Source organism: Argopecten irradians, chromosome 8 (genome assembly GCF_041381155.1).
Source record: "Argopecten irradians isolate NY chromosome 8, Ai_NY, whole genome shotgun sequence".
Taxonomy (NCBI): Eukaryota; Metazoa; Mollusca; class Bivalvia; order Pectinida; family Pectinidae; genus Argopecten; species Argopecten irradians.
In genome coordinates, this window is record NC_091141.1 from 675067 (window position 1) to 697176 (window position 22110).

Sequence of the window (22110 nt, forward strand, 5' to 3'; positions counted from 1 at the left end):
ACCCTCTCTTTTTCTTACATTTGACACTCGTAAGTTACCCATTCTTTTTCATACAACATTTTATCTTGTGCTCAGAAATCACTGTTTGATTTCCTTTCTCTCCTCATTTACACTTGAACACACACTTTGTTTACGATCAATCAAAACGTCATACATATACAAGACATTTGTCCTGTAAATTTAAACATATACCAAGTAATTTACTTAACTCTCATTATAACCGTTAGACTTCAATGGTTCTCATAGCATTGTTGTAACTTATAGTACACTGTAGTTCATGTACATCTCATAATCATTAATACTGGTAATCAGCCTTAAATGAATCTTGAGATCTCTTCCTGAGAATCCTTCTAAAAACACAGATCAAAAGTTTGATGATGACAGATACAGAGGATCCTTGGCATCTTATCCTTTTTGTTACTAAAAGATTGGCAGTTTTTGAAGAGTTCTAACAAATTTAAACAATACTAGTTCTTTCATTGTGAAAAGATAGAGAGAATAGGACTATTTATTGAAAGATATCAAATTTTATACCCTATCTACTATTTCAAAAATACATTAACATGTATTTGATGTTTCTGATACATTGGTAGAAAAAATAATAATCGCTGATCTTTAAAGTTATTATCATTACTAAATATAAGGCAAAGAAGCTGAAAATGATAGTATTTAGAATGTCCTTGCATGTTGATACAGTTCACTTTGACCTGCTATCCGGAGAAAATTTATAAAGAGCAAATTAACATCTAGCTTGTCCTTCTAGGGATCAGCTAATCGGTCAGCAATAAAGCTGGTGCTCCACTACTGTATACAATCTAGGAAATCACGAAGACTACCAGCAGTGACATTTAAAATATCTTTTTTTTTTTAAACCCAGTACTCCATGAATTTCAATTAATTGAATTTTCATAATATGACTGTAGAATTTATCTATCATTTACCGGTATTATTATTTTGTAGATGACACTTTGCCAATCAGATTTTTAATAGTCTTTAAAATGACAAAAATATCGTCTCTGCAAAAATTACCAGTTTATATACAGTATATTTCAGTATACCTTGAAATACTGTCAAATTTCATAATGTAATTGAAATTTCCCCCATTAGTAAAATCTCTTGACAAAAACTTAAAACAATATTCATTATTGAATTGTCCAAGCAATTAGGGTCTAAACTCTCATTAATCTGTATATATCAATAATTTACAAAGAAATAATATGAAAGAAATCACAACATGATAGATTTCAAGTCTTGGGGTCAGTAAGATATTTTAGTGGAATAGTCCTTTGATGGAATGTTGACTCAACAACTAATATTCAATAAATTCACATGAGCAACTATTACAACTTTGTGAATCATCAAGATGTTGGTGTACGTTGGTATGGAGATCTGCGTTGTCGAGGAGTTGTGCCGTCAACAGGACTATATCCCGGAGACCAGAGGTACGGAGTTTTAGGTGTCGCGGCAGCATATGGTGTATACGGAGGTCCCATCACAGCTGGAACATAACAGGATAAACATTAGGTCAATCAGTTGGAGAGCAAGAAATGGTATAATTACGATTTCTATATTCTGTATTTGCAGAGTTATCTGCCCTTGCGGGTAGGTATTGACTGTGACGTCATGTGTTTGCGAGCGTAACACACTTTTCAAAGAAAACTATGTGAATTACGCTCACAAAATATTGACATCACAATTAATACTTACCTGTAAGTGTGGTAACTCCGTAATATGCAAAGACGGTTAACTGTCTAGCTCTACTGTAGTGTAACAATACTAGTACGCAATTATAGAGGGAATTGATATTGTCTTAATTAAATGACTACTCATGTACATCTTGCATCTTATTCTGCTCTAGTTATGTGTTTGGTTTGTTTTCATTGGTTTAAATAAAGTTCTATTAGCGGCCAGAGCGATTTAAGGACAAGTTTAAAGAGGTGGATGAAAGTAGGATTATTCAGAGTACATCCTTTGTTTAATTAAAGTTATATCTTGACAATCTTACCTTGTGGAGAATAGTTGACAGGTGTGGCCGCCCCCGCGGGTCCCATAAATACACTAGGATTAGCAGCTCGGTACTTAGGTCCAAACACAGCATGGTAACCTGGCATAACATATAACATTCTTGATAGTAGAAATCCATATAATTTACAAGAAAATTAATTAAATTTAATTAAAAAGTAACAACAGATATGCATCTGAAACCTAATTAGTCCTGTCTTGCTTTTTATTAAGATCTTGACCCAGTTTTAATACATTTTTGTTCACTTCAGCACACTTAAGTCAAAATTGTCCATAGAACAAGAGGCCCAGAGGGCCTGTATCGCTCACCTGGTTTGTAATGCCAAGTAATGTTCTGAATACAGGTTCATTGTTTCTTTTCTGAAGGAATTTTAATATTAACCTCTAAATCCCCTATTAGGCCCCACCCCTCCTGCCCCCAGGGGTTCAGAGCCAAAATTTATACAAGTTCTGTTCCCCTTCCTCCAAGGATATTTGTGGCCAAATTTGGTCACAATCCAAGCAAAACTCTAGGACAAGTAGCAATTTATAGGATTTACTTCTATTTCCCCTATTGGGCCCCACCCGTCCTGCCCCTGGGGGGCCAGAGCCAAAACTTATACAAGTTCTGTTCCCCTTCTCCGAAGGATGTTTGTGGCCAAATTTGGTTACAATCCATACAGAACTCTATGACAAGTGGCGATTTAAAGAATTTACCTCTATTTCCCCTATTGGGCCCCGCCCCTCCTGCCCCCGGGGGCCAGAGCCAAAATTTATACATACTCAATTCTTATTCTCCCAAGGATATCTCTGGCCAAATTTGGTTACATTCCATGCGGAACTCTGTGACTAGTAGCGATTTAAAGGATTTACCTCTATTTCCCCTATTAGGCTCCGCCCCTCCAGCCCCCGGGGGGCCAGAGCCAAAATTTATACAAGTTCTGTTCCCCTTCCCCCAAGGATGTTTGTGGCCAAATTTGGTTCCAATCCCTGCAGAACTCTATGACTAGTAGCGATTTAAAGGATTTACCTCTATTTCCCCTATTGGGCCCCGCCCCTCCTGCCCCCGGGGGGTCAGAGCCAAAATTTATACAAGTTCTGTTCCCCTTCCCCCAAGGATGTTTGTGGCCATATTTGGGTACATTCCATTCACAACTCTATGACTAGTAGCGATTTAAAGGATTTACCTCTATTTCCCCTATTGGGCCCCGCCCCTCCTGCCCCTGGGGGATCAGAGCCAAAATTTATACAAGTCAATTCTGTTTCTCCCCCAAGGATGTTTGTGGCCAAATTTGGTTACATTCCATGCAACTCTGTGACTAGTAGCGATTTAAAGGATTTACCTCTATTTCCCCTATTAGGCTCTGCCCCTCCAGCCCCCGGGGGGCCAGAGCCAAAATTTATACAAGTTCTGTTCCCCTTCCCCCAAGGATGTTTGTGGCCAAATTTGGTTCCAATCCATGCAGAACTCTATGACTAGTAGCGATTTAAAGGATTTACCTCTATTTCCCCTATTGGGCCCCGCCCCCCTCCTGCCCCCGGGGGGTCAGAGCCAAAATTTATACAAGTTCTGTTCCCCTTCCCCCAAGGATGTTTGTGGCCATATTTGGGTACATTCCATTCACAACTCTATGACTAGTAGCGATTTAAAGGATTTACCTCTATTTCCCCTATTGGGCCCCGCCCCTCCTGCCCCTGGGGGATCAGAGCCAAAATTTATACAAGTACTGTTCCCCTTCCCCCAAGGATGTTTGTGGCTGATTTTGGTTACATTCCATGCCAAACTCTAGGACAAGTAGCGATTTAAAGGATTTACCTCTATTTCCCCTATTGGGCCCCGCCCCTCCTGCCCCTGGGGGGTCAGAGCCAAAATTTATACAAGTTCTGTTCCCCTTCCCCCAAGGATGTTTGTGGCCAAATTTGGGTACATTCCATTCACAACTCTATGACTAGTAGCGATTTAAAGGATTTACCTCTATTTCCCCTATTGGGCCCCGCCCCTCCTGCCCCTGGGGGGTCAGAGCCAAAATTTATACAAGTACTGTTCCCCTTCCCCCAAGGATGTTTGTGGCTGATTTTGGTTACATTCCATGCCAAACTCTAGGACAAGTAGCGATTTAAAGGATTTACCTCTATTTCCCCTATTGGGCCCCGCCCCTCCTGCCCCTGGGGGATCAGAGCCAAAATTTATACAAGTTCTGTTCCCCTTCCCCCAAGGATGTTTGTGGCCAAATTTGGTTACATTTCATTCAGAACTCTACAACAAGTAGCGATTTAAAGGATTTACCTCTATTTCCCCTATTGGGCCACGCCCCTCCTGCCCCCGGGGGGCCAATGCCAAAATTTATACAAGTTCTGTTCCCCTTCCCCCAAGGATGTTTGTGGCCAAATTTGGGTACATTCCATTCACAACTCTATGACTAGTAGCGATTTAAAGGATTTACCTCTATTTCCCCTATTGGGCCCCGCCCCTCCTGCCCCTGGGGGATCAGAGCCAAAATTTATACAAGTACTGTTCCCCTTCCCCCAAGGATGTTTGTGGCTGATTTTGGTTACATTCCATGCCAAACTCTAGGACAAGTAGCGATTTAAAGGATTTACCTCTATTTCCCCCCGCCCCTCCTGCCCCCGGGGGATCAGAGCCAAAATTTATACAAGTTCTGTTCCCCTTCCCCCAAGGATGTTTGTGGCCAAATTTGGTTACATTTCATTCAGAACTCTACGACAAGTAGCGATTTAAAGGATTTACCTCTATTTCCCCTATTGGGCCCCGCCCCTCCAGCCCCCGGGGGGCCAGAGCCAAAATTTATACAAGTTCTGTTCCCCTTCCCCCAAGGATGTTTGTGGCCAAATTTGGGTACATTCCATTCACAACTCTATGACAAGTAGCGATTTAAAGGATTTACCTCTATTTCCCCTATTGGGCCCCGCCCCTCCTGCCCCTGGGGGATCAGAGCCAAAATTTATACAAGTACTGTTCCCCTTCCCCCAAGGATGTTTGTGGCTGATTTTGGTTACATTCCATGCCAAACTCTAGGACAAGTAGCGATTTAAAGGATTTACCTCTATTTCCCCTATTGGGCCCCGCCCCTCCTGCCCCTGGGGGATCAGAGCCAAAATTTATACAAGTTCTGTTCCCCTTCCCCCAAGGATGTTTGTGGCCAAATTTGGTTACATTTCATTCAGAACTCTACGACAAGTAGCGATTTAAAGGATTTACCTCTATTTCCCCTATTGGGCCCCGCCCCTCCTGCCCCCGGGGGGCAGAGCCAAAATTTATACAAGTTCTGTTCCCCTTCCCCCTAGGATGTTTGTGGCCAAATTTGGTTACAATCCATGCAGGACTCTATGACTAGTAGTGATTTAAAGGATTTACCTCTATTTCCCCTATTGGGCCCCGCCCCTCCTGCCCCTGGGGGATCAGAGCCAAAATTTATACAAGTTCTGTTCCCCTTCCCCCAAGGATGTTTGTGGCTGATTTTGGTTACAATCCATGCCAAACTCTATGACTAGTAGCAATTTAAAGGATTTACCTCTATTTCCCCTATTGGGCCCCGCCCCTCCTGCCCCCGGGGGGTCAGAGCCAAAATTTATACAAGTTCTGTTCCCCTTCCCCCAAGGATGTTTGTTGGCCAAATTTGGTTCCAATCCATGCAGAACTCTATGACTAGTAGCGATTTAAAGGATTTACCTCTATTTCCCCTATTGGGCCCCGCCCCTCCTGCCCCTGGGGGATCAGAGCCAAAATTTATACAAGTTCTCTTCCCCTTCCCCCAAGGATGTTTGTGGCTGATTTTGGTTACAATCCATGCCAAACTCTAGGACAAGTAGCGATTTAAAGGATTTACCTCTATTTCCCCTATTGGGCCCCGCCCCTCCTGCCCCTGGGGGGTTAGAGCCAAAATTTATACAAGTTCTGTTCCCCCTCCCCCAAGGATGTTTGTGGCCAAATTTGGTTACAATCCATGCAGAACTCTAGGACAAGTAGCGATTTATAGGAAATGTTGACGGACGGACGGACGGACGACGACGACGGACGACGGACGCCGCGCCATGACATAAGCTCACCGGCCCTTCGGGCCAGGTGAGCTAAAAACTGTAGAAATTTAGAAAACAATCGGTAGGTTCCTTAACTGAAGGTTTTTTTAATCATATTTCTCTGAAAGTTAGAATTCCATTAAATTAACGGATATATTAGCTTATATTTACAGTCAGTGGTGAATTGATAGTATAAACCCCGTTGATTTCTACTAAAGGATACTCAACTTTATTTCTCGATAGATTGAGTATGTCACACGCAATTTGGAGCCGCGCGGATGAATTTATGATGGTTCAAATCAGAAACTTTTGGTGTTTTCAGTACCGAACGTACGTTCAATGAACATGTACGACTAGGTATAAAATTAGTTTTAACACATTACATGTATGTGTGTTAATACAAATGTAGAAAAGTTACATTGTTTATGTTACTACCGTGCCTCTTTGAGCAATGCTTCCGTGCGTAAGCTGAATAAACAATGTTGTACAATGTACAGTTTTGCACATTCCGATGACGTCGCAATGTTTACATGTTGTGTGTCGGTGAGTCTGTGTTGTTCGCTACAACATGTAGATCTACATCCTATTATATTTTGTTTACATTTTTGGTTGTACGCAAATGGATAAGATATGTCAGGATAACATCAGTCTTTGAGTTGGATAAGTTTAACCAAAACGACCTAGCATGAAAATGCATTTTTGTTCACCTCGCGGGACAGACAAGTCCTGTACGTTATCTTCTTTAACTGTGAATCGGCGATAGTAGGCCCTCCTTACTTATACCTACACAATATACGTTTGGGTGATTCGAAATATCAATGAAACGGAATCCTACAATTGTAGCTTTACAATACTTGTAATAGATATTTCTAATATTTATTGAAGTGTTTGAAACAACAATATAAATATAAGCTAACATTTTGAGAGCAGTAAACGTTTACAGTAGTGGCCTACCTGTGTTTGTACATGTTCCTCGAAGCGACGTCCGATACATTTGAAAATCTCCAAAATCCGGAAATAATGACATGAAACTATGTAAACATCCACGTATTCAAGTAATTTCAAACGTGAATTGATTAAGTAGGACACAAGTGATCACAAAATTGAAGAAACTCTCTGTTTGTCACACCTCCTTGACACAGGCAGTTTGAAAAGGACGCCGCGTCACAATTACGTTAAATATCCTGCCACGTTATGAATTGTGTAAGCGTGTGTAATAATACTAAGCAAAAGATTAAAACCAAACTGCTTTGCACCATGGTGTTTTTGACAACAGATAAATAGAATGATTTATAGTTTCATACCGGGAAAACACCAGATATATGCTTCATCAGACGGAACTCATTTTATTTGTATGTTCATTGATAAATTGGCGGGAATTTCCGCCACTTCGAGTGGCTGTTCCAAATGCCCGTCGGAACCAAACGATATAATCCAATTTTAGTCTTATAAATGCCATAAACACTATTAAGTGTAAATTTTGAGCTATGACAATAATAGTTAAGACTTCGCGGTCCATTCCAAATATCGATACCCTACTCAACTTTATCCTTCTATAGAACCACCAGAAAGAGACTTTAATCCTTAATTATAAAAGATCCAACTTTACTTGGCTGGCTTTTGTTAATTCATTCACCCCTAATACTGTGGTACATTTAGGCTCTTCTAAATTATATAAATTCTCCCCTAATACTGTGATACATTTAGGCTCTTCTAAATTATATAAATTCACCCCTAATACTGTGATACATTTAGGCTCTTCTACATTATATAAATTCACCCCTAATACTGTGATACATTTAGGCTCTTCTAAATTATATAAATTCACCCCTAATACTGTGATACATTTAGGCTCTTCTAAATTATATAAATTCACCCCTAATACTGTGATACATTTAGGCTCTTCTACATTATATAAATTCACCCCTAATACTGTGGTACATTTAGGCTCTTCTTAATTATACAAATTCACCCCTAATACTGTGATAAATTCACCCCTAATACTGTGATACATTTCGGCTCTTCTAAATTATACAAATTCACCCCTAATACTGTGGTACATTTAGGCTCTTCTAAATTATATAAATTCACCCCTAATACTGTGATACATTTAGGCTCTTCTAAATTATATAAATTCTCCCCTAATACTGTGACATATTTAGGCTCTTCTAAATTATACAAATTCAGGGTGATTGAGTCATGGTACTGAATTTGTCAATTATATTATAACAGGTAAAGTGCTTACCTATAATGACAACTACTTATAAATTCAGGGTGATTGAGCTATGGTACTGAATTTGTCAATTCTATTATACCAGGTAAAGTGCTTACCTATAATGACAGCGAGGGCTGTGAGTATGATGACGAGAATGATGAAGAGCCAGGATTGGTAGTTGTAGAAGATGTTCCTGACCAACGACTGCCAGCCACTCCCCCGGTAGGTACCTGTTTTAAGATATTAACATTTAATTTCTTAATGCAATTTACCTGATCCACGATATAAAACAGAGACAAGGTCATATTGGACCAATACTGTGACACATCAACTGTGGATGTTGCCAAACACATTTATTATATTATTATAGTTTGCCTAAGTTTGTAAGCTGTTGGTGTTTTTTACAGCAATTTCAAAGACATTTCAGATTTTGGAGGTTGTGAACCAAAGAATGTAAGGGAAAAATGTAGAATGTCAGGACAACTTTAATACACCACCAATGCATCTCCCAATAAAAAAAAATGATTTCAGAAAACTACTACAAGTCACATTGAGTACTGTAACACTAAGCCCACACACTTTCCCACATAAAATGAATGAGCTGAAAAATTGTCACATTGTCCAAAACAAGAAATCTCCCAATAAACAAACTAGTACATCAACTCTTAATTAAATCCGAAGTTACTGCAAACTATTTGACAATAAAGATCATTTATGGATAACTTACTGATATAATCAGGTTTCTGACCAATAAGGCTTACAAACACGGGCAGCTTGACCCTTTGGCCAGTTTTCTGACAGGTCATCTCTACATGAACATCGATCTGGTCCTTCTCCCAGAGGGCTGCCGATTCGATCAGTCGGACTGGGTAAAGGAGAACAGCGCCAGACTGTGTGTCCTTCTCTGGGGACAGGCTTTCTAGAATGGACGGATCACTCACAAATACCTGCAAATCAGAATAATAGAATTTAGAGCAAAAATTAATAGAAAACTGAAGTCAAAAGATCATACACTGGTATTAAAAGGTCCTCAAACATACCCTGGTGTCAAAAGTATCTTTCCACTTAAGAAGACCTTACCTCGATACATTCCATGAGTCGAGACGTCGTAGACACTCGGATAGACGACAGTTGGTTGACTGTAGACAGATGAACCTCAGTCTGATGGATGTGAAATGAGGGTAGGAAGCTGAACACATGCTGCTCTGCCATGACCTCTGGCTGACCTTCACGCGCCGATACACCCACAGACAATGACACATCCATGTTCAGGGTGCTGATCTGCTGTTTTATCATCGGCCTAGATACCTGGTTGATCTGACATCCAAACTTCCCTGAAATTCAGTTAATTATACCTTCTGTGTATTTTGTGAATCATGAATGTTCATCAAAAACTATTTAAAATCAATTATCTTATGGATAATGATGCAGAGAATTCAAACATATGAGCTCAAATGCAATCAATTTGCCATGTGGGGAATAAATTTATTTAATGCTTTATTTGAATATATTTTTTGCATGAACGAATGTTTATCAATAACAAATAGGTTATGAATTACAAAGTGCTAGTCATCATCAATCAACACAATTTTAGTTAAACCTGGTAAATCACATTAGGTGATAACTGTAGAACTTTGTTACAATTTCCAGAAAAGATCCATCAGGGCTTACAAAACACTTATGAATAAACTAAGTCTATATTACTCGTATACCCATCAAAGAGGTTCAATTGTATTATTCTAATTTGTGATATTTTCACGCCATCTTGTACAGACCTGTTTTTAGATCAAAGCTTGGCTGAGTGGTGAACAAGTCTTCTACTGCTATCTCCGGGGACCTGCCAGTGAATCCCAGCTCACACCAGAAAGGAATATGTTGAGGATGGAAATGGTTCTCCTGGATCCTGGCAGTGCAGTTTTCACCTAGAGCACAGGTACATGTGAAGGGTTGATTAAATTTCTCAATTACAGAACAAGGTAAGTAGGTAAGACTACTGATTAATAGTAATCAACACTATTCAATTTGGATAAGTTAAAGTTTTGGAAAAGTGATGTAATTTCCTGATTCACCTCCATCTGAATTGCTAGAAATTGTTTAAGCAAAAAGAAAGCAGAATATGTACTATGAAGGTGCTATCTATATCGTATGTAGTTAATGAAAACTGTTAAAATGAAAACTGTTAAAATGAAAAATGACCCTGGTTGTTTATTAACCGATCACCAGGTTTTAATATAGCTACGCCTCATGCTCGCAAATGCACATGTTTATATTCAATGTCGGAGAAAACATCATAGCACACACAATACAAAATGCAAAGTCACATGCGGTTTGATTGACACCTGACGATCTGTCAATAGGATGTTAAAATATCCAAACCAAACCAAATAATCAGATCTATGTGTATAACCTACCCAGAACTTCAATTTCATTGTCCAGAACTACAGTGATAAAGGGGGCTCTTCCTCGAGACTGGACATTGGTCAAGTGGTCAACACTACTGTCAAGGGTCAGCTTCCTTATTGGAGAAACAGTCACCTGTAGGGTAACAAGATGGTTTAGTTTAAATGTGTATTTTTTTTAGTTTCCAAATAAATACATAAAAAGCAATATATTTCAAAGTCAATATATTTCAAAGTATGTAAGGAGGATTAAGAAAATGTATGCAATACTTATATGACTCTGTCATTATATACAGGCTGGTGACAACAATAAATAGAACACTAGCAAGCTTAATCTCAAATACCAAAGCAAATCTACCTTTAAGTATTACATAGTAGAAGTTTTAATGCATGAGACTTACAAAGGCAAACTTCAAGAAGGAAAGATATAAGTGCAAAAAAGTGACATCAAATTACTTAGATTGTTATTAACTAGCATGATCTCATAGTAACATCTTAATTGAGGACTCTTTTGACAAAGAAGACAGTGTCTCTAATTACAATGACCAACTGCTCGACTGTTATCTGATGATTATAAAACATGTAATATCGTCATGGTAACTGACCTCCATGTAAGTGGACACCGTGCTGGATACATTATAGTCCACAAATGATTGGCCCACTCCTGTAGCCATAGCGATACCCGACACCTTGTCTACATGGATATTGCCATTGTTTGAAGACCAAGCTCCTGGGTAGCCTATCAGGGCGACAATAATCAGATTAAAACAAAGTTAAATCAAGTTTTAAGATAAAGATGCTCCACTGCTGACAAAGCATAAAATGATATTCATCACTTGAACAATAATTGGTGTTTAATCGTGTATATATATGTCTAATTAACACAAAAAGTAATCTGAAATAATTTATTTTGCCTTTGGTGCATGCGCAATCAGTTCTTCATTCTATATAGGATAAACTGCCACAGTTTTTTTTCGGGATGTAATTAATTATTTTTTGTAATTTTAACTTGAAGTAGAATTAGAGCTCAAACTTTTCAATGGTGGTAATGGTGTAAAGTAAGTAACTTTTGTAACTGAAGAAAAATACTAAATCGCCTGCTCCTGTTTTAGATAGTGAAAAAATACCATTTGTCAGCGATGGAGCATCTATAAGCAAATGAAAACAATTTTCATTATCCATTTTCAAGATGAGGAATTTCTATTCAGTGCACAAAGCATTGACTCTATTATTAGTCAGTTGTTTGATTTATGTTGAACGCTTTTATTCGATTTGTCAATACCTAAGTTTTTCCTTATTTGGAAAGGAAAGTAGCTATTTTGACCTACCCTTCACAGACACAAGTGATGATTGGAAGCAGATAATTTCTCCCAAAGACATAATAACTTTAACTGGCATGATGGCATAGTCTGCATGTATGTTGATGTAGTCAGCTAGCCAGGGGTTCTGCTTGTCCCAAACCTATACAGACAAACGTATTGAAGGAGACAGTTTAGCAGGTGCTTGGCAGTTGAAACATTAAAACATCGTATCAGGAACTTAACATCCTAGAAATTCTGTTGTAACATTAGAAATATTGTTATTATACTGAAATCCATTATACTATAAATGTACATATACAAAATTTGATTACAATAAAATAAGCATGTCTACAGTATTATGAATATATTTTATGTACACATTTTTAATTTGATTGTTTCTGTGAAAAGATAAAAAATTCAGTGTCATCATAAGTACTTTTAATTTAACATTCAAACTTATGTTTGAGATGTTAACTGAAAATCTTATAACATAACCCTTATCAAGCTGTGCAATATTACTACGATATATCCATGGCTGCTGCATTCTTTTGTATCAAGTAGGTTTATTTATGTATGATCTTCAACTTGTTATAACTTTTTTAAATTGAAGTCACAGTGAAAAATGTTGCTTAAGAAAATTATTTGTCAGATTCTGCTCTTTATATGTAAGTTTCGATGACATAGGGTGCTTCCATTTACCTGAACGAAAAGATAAATGTAGTCAACAGGTAAAAACTAATGATTAACTTGAAATAACTTCTAAAATTAAATTATTGAACATTTCATAATATTCAAAACAATATAATACCCTTTTTTACAGGTATTATGTCATATTAGTTAATGCCAATTAAAGGTATTTTTCAAACAAATTATTGTTCACGATCTTGTTTTTGAATCTGTGTGTATATTTATTTGTCACAATAAATAACCACTTAATATCTTCCTCAAGTAACAGCTTAAATATAGATAAGTCATGGGCTGTGGGATGTTAGGAAGATCTTATTCAAACCAGATGTCTCAGTAAATAGGGCTATATCTAACTCATTACCATCCCTCTCCCACCCCATCTCAACATCTGTAAGAAGGTCCCGATCTTTTGGAGATTGTACCATCTCAAATTGACTATCTTTAACTAAATTGAGGTAAACAATATCTAAAGATTCAAAACTATCACCAGGTATGTTTTTGTAGCCGGCTAGTGATGCTGGCTGCCCTGGGTCTGTTATTGGTCTATATCTTGAAAGCATTACTTCAACCCCCCCATAAATAACAAACACAGAGAAGACCCTGATTCTCCCTCTATTAGATAGTGATAAAACCAGATGTGGTCCGATTATCTTATTACTGATAACAGATGGTACATTCTAGAGACTACAAAAACGGCATATGCCGCGGTTAGCAGACAAGACCAGTTAAGTGAAAACAGCATTTGCCGTGATTAGCATGATACGGGTTAATTCCTTTCAATACCACGGACACTGACCTTGAGAATGGTTTGACCTACATCCGAGACCTTGACTACAAGGGTGTTGTTTTCTCCACCGTATCCAGCTTGTACCAGATCATACCTAATGGAAAACAATGTCAATACAGTCCAATCACAAGGAAATATATATTTCAGTAATGGAGGACTGATGCCAGCTTGTACCAGATCATACCTAATGGAAAACAATGTCAATACAGTCCAATCACAAGGAAATATATATATCAGTAATGGAGGACTGATGCCAGCTTGTACCAGATCATACCTAATGGAAAACAATGTCAATACAGTCCAATCACAAGGAAATATATATATCAGTAATGGAGGACTGATGCCAGCTTGTACCAGATCATACCTAATGGAAAACAATGTCAATACAGTCCAATCACAAGGAAATATATCAGTAATGGAGGACTGATGCCAGCTTGTACCAGATCATACCTAATGGAAAACAATGTCAATACAGTCCAATCACAAGGAAATATATCAGTAATGGAGGACTGATGCCAGCTTGTACCAGATCATACCTAATGGAAAACAATGTCAACACAGTCCAATCACAAGGAAAATATATCAGTAATGGAGGACTGATGCCAGCTTGTACCAGATCATACCTAATGGAAAACAATGTCAACACAGTCCAATCACAAGGAAATATATCAGTAATGGAGGACTGATGCCAGCTTGTACCAGATCATACCTAATGGAAAACAATGTCAACACAGTCCAATCACAAGGAAATATATCAGTAATGGAGGACTGATGCCAGCTTGTACCAGATCATACCTAATGGTAAACAATGTCAATACAGTCCAATCACAAGGAAATATATCAGTAATGGAGGACTGATGCCAGCTTGTACCAGATCATACCTAATGGTAAACAATGTCAATACAGTCCAATCACAAGGAAATATATCAGTAATGGAGGACTGATGCCAGCTTGTACCAGATCATATCTAATGGAAAACAATGTCAATACAGTCCAATCACAAGGAAATATATCAGTAATGGAGGACTGATGCCAGCTTGTACCAGATCATACCTAATGGAAAACAATGTCAATACAGTCCAATCACAAGGAAATATATCAGTAATGGAGGACTGATGCCAGCTTGTACCAGATCATACCTAATGGAAAACAATGTCAACACAGTCATCCAATCACAAGGAAATATATCAGTAATGGAGGACTGATGCCAGCTTGTACCAGATCATACCTAATGGAAAACAATGTCAATACAGTCCAATCACAAGGAAATATATCAGTAATGGAGGACTGATGCCAGCTTGTACCAGATCATACCTAATGGAAAACAATGTCAATACAGTCCAATCACAAGGAAATATATATCAGTAATGGAGGACTGATGCCAGCTTGTACCAGATCATACCTAATGGAAAACAATGTCAATACAGTCCAATCACAAGGAAATATATATATCAGTAATGGAGGACTGATGCCAGCTTGTACCAGATCATACCTAATGGAAAACAATGTCAATACAGTCCAATCACAAGGAAATATATCAGTAATGGAGGACTGATGCCAGCTTGTACCAGATCATACCTAATGGAAAACAATGTCAATACAGTCCAATCACAAGGAAATAATATATCAGTAATGGAGGACTGATGCCAGCTTGTACCAGATCATACCTAATGGAAAACAATGTCAATACAGTCCAATCACAAGGAAATATATCAGTAATGGAGGACTGATGCCAGCTTGTACCAGATCATACCTAATGGAAAACAATGTCAATACAGTCCAATCACAAGGAAATATATCAGTAATGGAGGACTGATGCCAGCTTGTACCAGATCATACCTAATGGAAAACAATGTCAACACAGTCCAATCACAAGGAAATATATCAGTAATGGAGGACTGATGCCAGCTTGTACCAGATCATACCTAATGGAAAACAATGTCAATACAGTCCAATCACAAGGAAATATATCAGTAATGGAGGACTGATGCCAGCTTGTACCAGATCATACCTAATGGAAAACAATGTCAACACAGTCCAATCACAAGGAAATATATCAGTAATGGAGGACTGATGCCAGCTTGTACCAGATCATACCTAATGGAAAACAATGTCAATACAGTCCAATCACAAGGAAATATATCAGTAATGGAGGACTGATGCCAGCTTCACAAGGAAATATACCTTCCTACTAGTATAGAATTATACTAACACCGATTTCAATTTCAGACTCTTCAGGACAACACATACAGCTTTTCTCTTTCCCTTTAAATATCATACTTTGTAGTTAATAATATAATTACCAAAAAACATAATTTTATGTTAACATTAGAATTTCTGAAACATAATCAAAATGTTATGTTTTGAAAGTAGTTCACAGATAATCCTTCCTTTTGAATCTAGCCCTTTTATTTCCGTGTAGATAATCATGACTTTAGTATGTCATACAAATAATACCTGCTAAATCTGTAATGCATCTTCACATTTGTTGCATAAAACTGTTCTCCGATGTTGTCATGGTAACTAACAGAGAAATGGAGAGTACTCCCGACTGGGATCTTTTTCAGCATCCCTCCTGATGTCCTCAATACAGTGTCTGAGTTTATCATCAAGTAGGACACAGGTTTTACCTACAAATTGTAGAGAATAGAACAATAATGATCACATGTAGGACACATGTTTTACCTACAAATTGTAGGGAATAGAACAACAATGATCACATGTAGGACACATGTTTTACCTACAAATTGTAGGGAATAGAACAATAATGATCACATGTAGGACACATGTTTTACCTACAAATTGTAGGGAATAGAACAACAATGATCACATGTAGGACACAGGTTTTACCTACAAATTGTAGGGAATAGAACAATAATGATCACATGTAGGACACAGGTTTTACCTACAAATTGTAGGGAATAGAACAATAATGATCACATGTAGGACACATGTTTTACCTACAAATTGTAGGGAATAGAACAATAATGATCACATGTAGGACACATGTTTTACCTTAGAACAATAATGATCACATTAGGACCAGTTTTACCTACAAATTGTAGGGAATAGAACAACAATGATCACATGTAGGACACATGTTTTACCTACAAATTGTAGAGAATAGAACAATAATGATCACATGTAGGACACATGTTTTACCTACAAATTGTAGAGAATAGAACAATAATGATCACATGTAGGACACATGTTTTACCTACAAATTGTAGGGAATAGAACAATAATGATCACATGTAGGACACATGTTTTACCTACAAATTGTAGAGAATAGAACAATAATGATCACATGTAGGACACAAGTTTTACCTACAAATTGTAGGGAATAGAACAACAATGATCACATGTAGGACACATGTTTTACCTACAAATTGTAGGTAATAGAACAACAATGATCACATGTAGGACACAGGTTTTACCTACAAATTGTAGAGAATAGAACAATAATGATCACATGTAGGACACAGGTTTTACCTACAAATTGTAGGGAATAGAACAACAATGATCACATGTAGGACACATGTTTTACCTACAAATTGTAGAGAATAGAACAATAATGATCACATGTAGGACACAGGTTTTACCTACAAATTGTAGGGAATAGAACAACAATGATCACATGTAGGACACAGGTTTTACCTACAAATTGTAGAGAATAGAACAACAATGATCACATGTAGGACACAGGTTTTACCTACAAATTGTAGGGAATAGAACAACAATGATCACATGTAGGACACAGGTTTTACCTACAAATTGTAGAGAATAGAACAATAATGATCACATGTAGGACACAGGTTTTACCTACAAATTGTAGGGAATAGAACAACAATGATCACATGTAGGACACAGGTTTTACCTACAAATTGTAGGGAATAGAACAACAATGATCACATGTAGGACACAGGTTTTACCTACAAATTGTAGAGAATAGAACTATAGTGATCACATGTAGGACACATGTTTTACCTACAAATTGTAGAGAATAGAACAATAATGATCACATGTAGGACACATGTTTTACCTACAAATTGTAGGGAATAGAACAATAATGATCACATGTAGGACACATGTTTTACCTACAAATTGTAGAGAATAGAACAATAATGATCACATGTAGGACACATGTTTTACCTACAAATTGTAGAGAATAGAACAATAATGATCACATGTAGGACACATGTTTTACCTACAAATTGTAGGGAATAGAACAATAATGATCACATGTAGGACACATGTTTTACCTACAAATTGTAGAGAATAGAACAATAATGATCACATGTAGGACACATATTTTACCTACAAATTGTAGAGAATAGAACAATAATGATCACATGTAGGACACATGTTTTACCTACAAATTGTAGGGAATAGAACAATAATGATCACATGTAGGACACATGTTTTACCTACAAATTGTAGGGAATAGAACAACAATGATCACATGTAGGACACATGTTTTACCTACAAATTGTAGGGAATAGAACAATAATGATCACATGTAGGACACATGTTTTACCTACAAATTGTAGAGAATAGAACAATAATGATGATCCCTTGTGGATTGATACAGAAATAAACAAATTTTACCTTTATACATTCACTAAAATTATACAAAACCTAAATGTTATAGAAAATGATTTTAACTTCTGTAGATACTAACGTTGATAACTAAAGGTTAGAGATGTTATGACTAACACTGATAAACCACTGGAGGTGATGCTGTGTGGGACATGGGGTTACATTTCTTTATTGCCAAGAACAAACTAAATTTGCTGTGTGGGACATGGGGTTACATTTCTTTATTGCCAAGAACAAACTAAATTTGCTGTGTGGGACATGGGGTTACATTTCATTATTGCCAAGAACAAACTAAATTTGCTGTGTGGGACATGGGGTTACATTTCTTAATTGCCAAGAACAAACTAAATTTGCTGTGTGGGACATGGGGTTACATTTCTTAATTGCCAAGAACAAACTAAATTTGCCTAACCTGTTATGAATAATAAGCATGGGGTTACAGATTCTAACCAAACATCATGGTTACATTCAATGAGAACAAAACTTAACTAACTGTTCTCGTCACTTTAAAACTGTGGGAACTCTCTTAATTGGCAAATACTAAATTTACGTAGCATTTTCACCTCCATTGCCTCGTAGGCTTTAACAGGGTGTGTGGGAATGAGAAGTCTTAATTGCCACATGACGATGACCTTTCTATTACAGTCCTGTCTGTATTACAGATTCTTGATAAGGAGGACAAACTGTCTGGTTACGTACCAAACTCCTCCTGAATGTTAATGTGAAGGGCATGCCTCCCTCCCAGTCTTGGGTCCAGAACTCAGCAGTCCTCCGTCACCCAACGGTTACCACCCTCTGGTCACCACTAGAGGGCAGCACAGTGTAGGTAACCTTGGCAGCACCGTCTCTGTTGATACAATTGTATGATTTATATCATAAATGTAGTTCCATACTTAGAGGGAATGTATATCTTCATCTATTTCTAGTCTTTAAAGTTTTACATGTAAACCAATATCAACACTTGGGTTTTCTTCCATGAAAATTTCAAATCCATAAGAGAATCTATGCTTGGAATTCCAAATCTACTACTATCCATGGTTAACTTCTTTTATTTCAGAAATATGTAATTTACAAAACATGGGTAATAATAAATCTGCAGTCCTGATGCAAGGTAGAAGTTTCTCTGAAATAAAAGCCATTTACTGGTTAGTTTTCATTAAAATAGCCCACTGACCTGTTAGTTTCAGCGGAATAATCAATTAACCTGTTAGTTTTCAGTGGAAGAGTCAATTAACCTGTTAGTTTACAGTTGAATAGCCCATTTACTTGTTAGTTTTCAGAGCCCATTTACCTGTCAGTTTTCAGTGGAATAGTCCATTTACATGTTAATTTTCAGTGGAAAAGTCCATTTACATGTCAGTTTCAGTGGAATAGCCCATTTACATGTTAGTTTTCAGTGGAATAGTCCATTTACCTGTTAGTTTTCAGTGGAATAGTCCATTTACCTGTTAGTTTTCAGTGGAATAGTTCATTTACCTGTTAGTTTTCAGTGGAATAGTCCATTTACCTGTTAGTTTTCAGTGGAATAGTCCATTTACCTGTTAGTTTTCAGTGGAATAGTCCATTTACATGTTAGTTTTCAGTGGAATAGTCCATTTACATGTTAGTTTTCAGTGGAATAGTCCATTTACATGTTAGTTTTCAGTGGAAAAGTCCATTTACATGTTAGTTTTCAGTGGAATAGTCCATTTACCTGTTTGTTTTCAGTGGAATAGCCCATTTACCTATTAGTTTTCAGTGGAATAGTCCATTTACCTGTTAGTTTTCAGTGGAATAGTCCATTTACCTGTTAGTTTTCAGTGGAATAGCCCATTTATCTGTTAGTTTTCAGTGGAATAGTCCATTTACCTGTTAGTTTTCAGTGGAATAGTCCATTTACCTGTTAGTTTTCAGTGGAATAGCCCTTTTACTTGTTAGTTTTCAGTGTTGTAGCCAATTTACCTGTTAGTTTTCAGTGGAATAGTCCATTTACCTATCAGTTTTCAGTGGAATAGTCCATTTACATGTTAGTTTTCAGTGGAATAGTCCATTTACTTGTTAGTTTTCAGTGGAATAGTCCATTTACCTGTTAGTTTTCAGTTGAATAGCCCATTTACTTGTTAGTTTTCAGTGGAGTAGCCCATTTACCTATTAGTTTTCAGTGGAATAGTCCATTTACCTGTTAGTTTGCAGTGGAATAGTCGATTTACCTGTTAGTTTTCAGTGGAATAGCCCATTTACCTGTTAGTTTTGACGACTGCCTCTGTATTCGGTGTCATCAGAAGTTTACCATCACACACAGATGGACTGATCACTGCCAGTTTCTGGAACACCTGAATAATGTACAAAACAATAATGTCAGCTTTTGTATGTCCAGGATGAGATGTTTAACTAGAACAACTCTTTCTTGTAATAATTTCATTACTTTTTTTTTTACAGATCTACATATAATGAAGCCCATGCTCACAAATATGCTCTTTCAAATTCCAATTACACTCAAAATGTTACACTTCTTTTAGAATGAATGTAGCATACATAATTACACTTGATATTTGATATCAGCTAATATACATATAATGATTATCACAAAAAAAACACGACAGGCTTATTGGGTTTTCCACAGTGAAGTGGCCTGAAGAAGTCTATATTCATCACTATAATATTCACCCATAACTACTTAAAATTCATATAACCTACCTCAATCTGAAGTTCATCTGTCAGCTGAACTTGACCACTGACTTGGACTTTCCTGAATCTTGTTGGGCTGACCTCTAGCTTGACTGTGACCCTACCAGGTTCCCTAGCAACCAGCTGGTTAGCAAAGTCACTCTGCTCGGGAGGGAAGACTCCACTCTGTGGGGAAACACACAAAATTTTTTACTTCATGACAGATATTTTTAGATATTAACTTATTTTAACACCTACTTACAAATTATCTTACTCAGTAGTAAGCTAAATATTGTCAAATGAAAATATTATTGACCCAACATACGATAATATGCGTCTCATTTTCCCCCCATAACAAACTACAGCTAAACGTCTTACTATTTTAATAGACTTTATATCTCACGGATGAAACTAGCTACTTACAGAATGGAAGACGTTCTCCAGAAAGACAACATCTTTGTTAGATACGGACCAGGAAAAGGTGAGAGGCGGAATAGCACTACCAAATGTAAATGGAGTCTGGTGTTCTGTTGCTCCAACAGCATACATGGGCATCTGGAATAGATATGTACATCATTAGCATTTAATGTTTTACAACAGCATACATGGGCATCTGGAATAGACAAGTACATCACTAACATTAATGCTTGACAACAGCATACATGACATCTGGAATAGATAGGTACATCAAAGCATTTAATGCTTGACAACAGTATACATGGGCATCCAGAATAGATTTGTACATCACTAGCATTTAATGCTTTGAAACAGCATACATGGGCATCTGGAATAGATCTGTGGCGGGATTGGACTGGGTCGATCATTGGTGACCAGGTAGCTCAGTCGGTAGAGCACTCGGCTAGTATTCTGAGGGTCCCGGGTTCGAATCCCGGTCTGGCCGCTACATTTTCTCATCTCCTGTTACAAAATTGGCGCCCAACTAAATAACCCACGGTGGTGGTGTTTGGAAGGGTCTCGTGTGTTTTCGAGGGCGAAGACTTTGAGAAAGGAGGGAGGAGTGTGGCGGGATTGGACTGGGTCGATCATCGGTGACCAGGTAGCTCAGTCGGTAGAGCACTCGGCTAGTATTCTGAGGGTCCCGGGTTCGAATCCCGGTCTGGCCCCTACATTTTCTCCTCTCCTGTTACAGATCTGTACATCACTAGCATTTCATTTATATTGTTTTTAAAGAAATTGGAATGCTTTGTCAATGAAGAGATATAGTGTATTCATGAATATATTAATGAAATTCTTATAAATGTAAAAGATACATGTATATGAATTTTTTCAATGAGTGTAGTATATCGGGTAGAATTTAACATAGTTTACGTTTTCTCTCTTTTTATTGACAATGAAGTGGTGTCATATTTGTTAGCTTTTATCTCCTTTAAACATCTGTCAATGTTCTCTTATAGGCCAGGTGTAAATACTGTAGTT

The 22110-nt window shown here is 37.5% G+C and overlaps 1 protein-coding gene across 1 annotated transcript in view; it reads right to left on the reverse strand.

Moving 5' to 3' along the window:
• The window catches only part of LOC138328870 (nuclear pore membrane glycoprotein 210-like), a 59437-nt gene continuing 37327 nt past the window's right edge, over window positions 1-22110 (reverse strand). The window contains 18 exon segments of the mRNA XM_069275585.1: window positions 1-1498; window positions 2006-2104; window positions 8371-8484; window positions 8982-9201; window positions 9335-9588; window positions 10030-10176; window positions 10666-10789; window positions 11259-11392; window positions 11982-12114; window positions 13438-13522; window positions 15886-16058; window positions 18045-18049; window positions 18727-18775; window positions 18777-18806; window positions 18808-18874; window positions 20248-20339; window positions 20704-20859; window positions 21097-21228. Of these exon segments, the coding sequence (XP_069131686.1) occupies window positions 1359-1498; window positions 2006-2104; window positions 8371-8484; window positions 8982-9201; window positions 9335-9588; window positions 10030-10176; window positions 10666-10789; window positions 11259-11392; window positions 11982-12114; window positions 13438-13522; window positions 15886-16058; window positions 18045-18049; window positions 18727-18775; window positions 18777-18806; window positions 18808-18874; window positions 20248-20339; window positions 20704-20859; window positions 21097-21228 (2154 nt within the window). The 3' untranslated portion in view covers window positions 1-1358.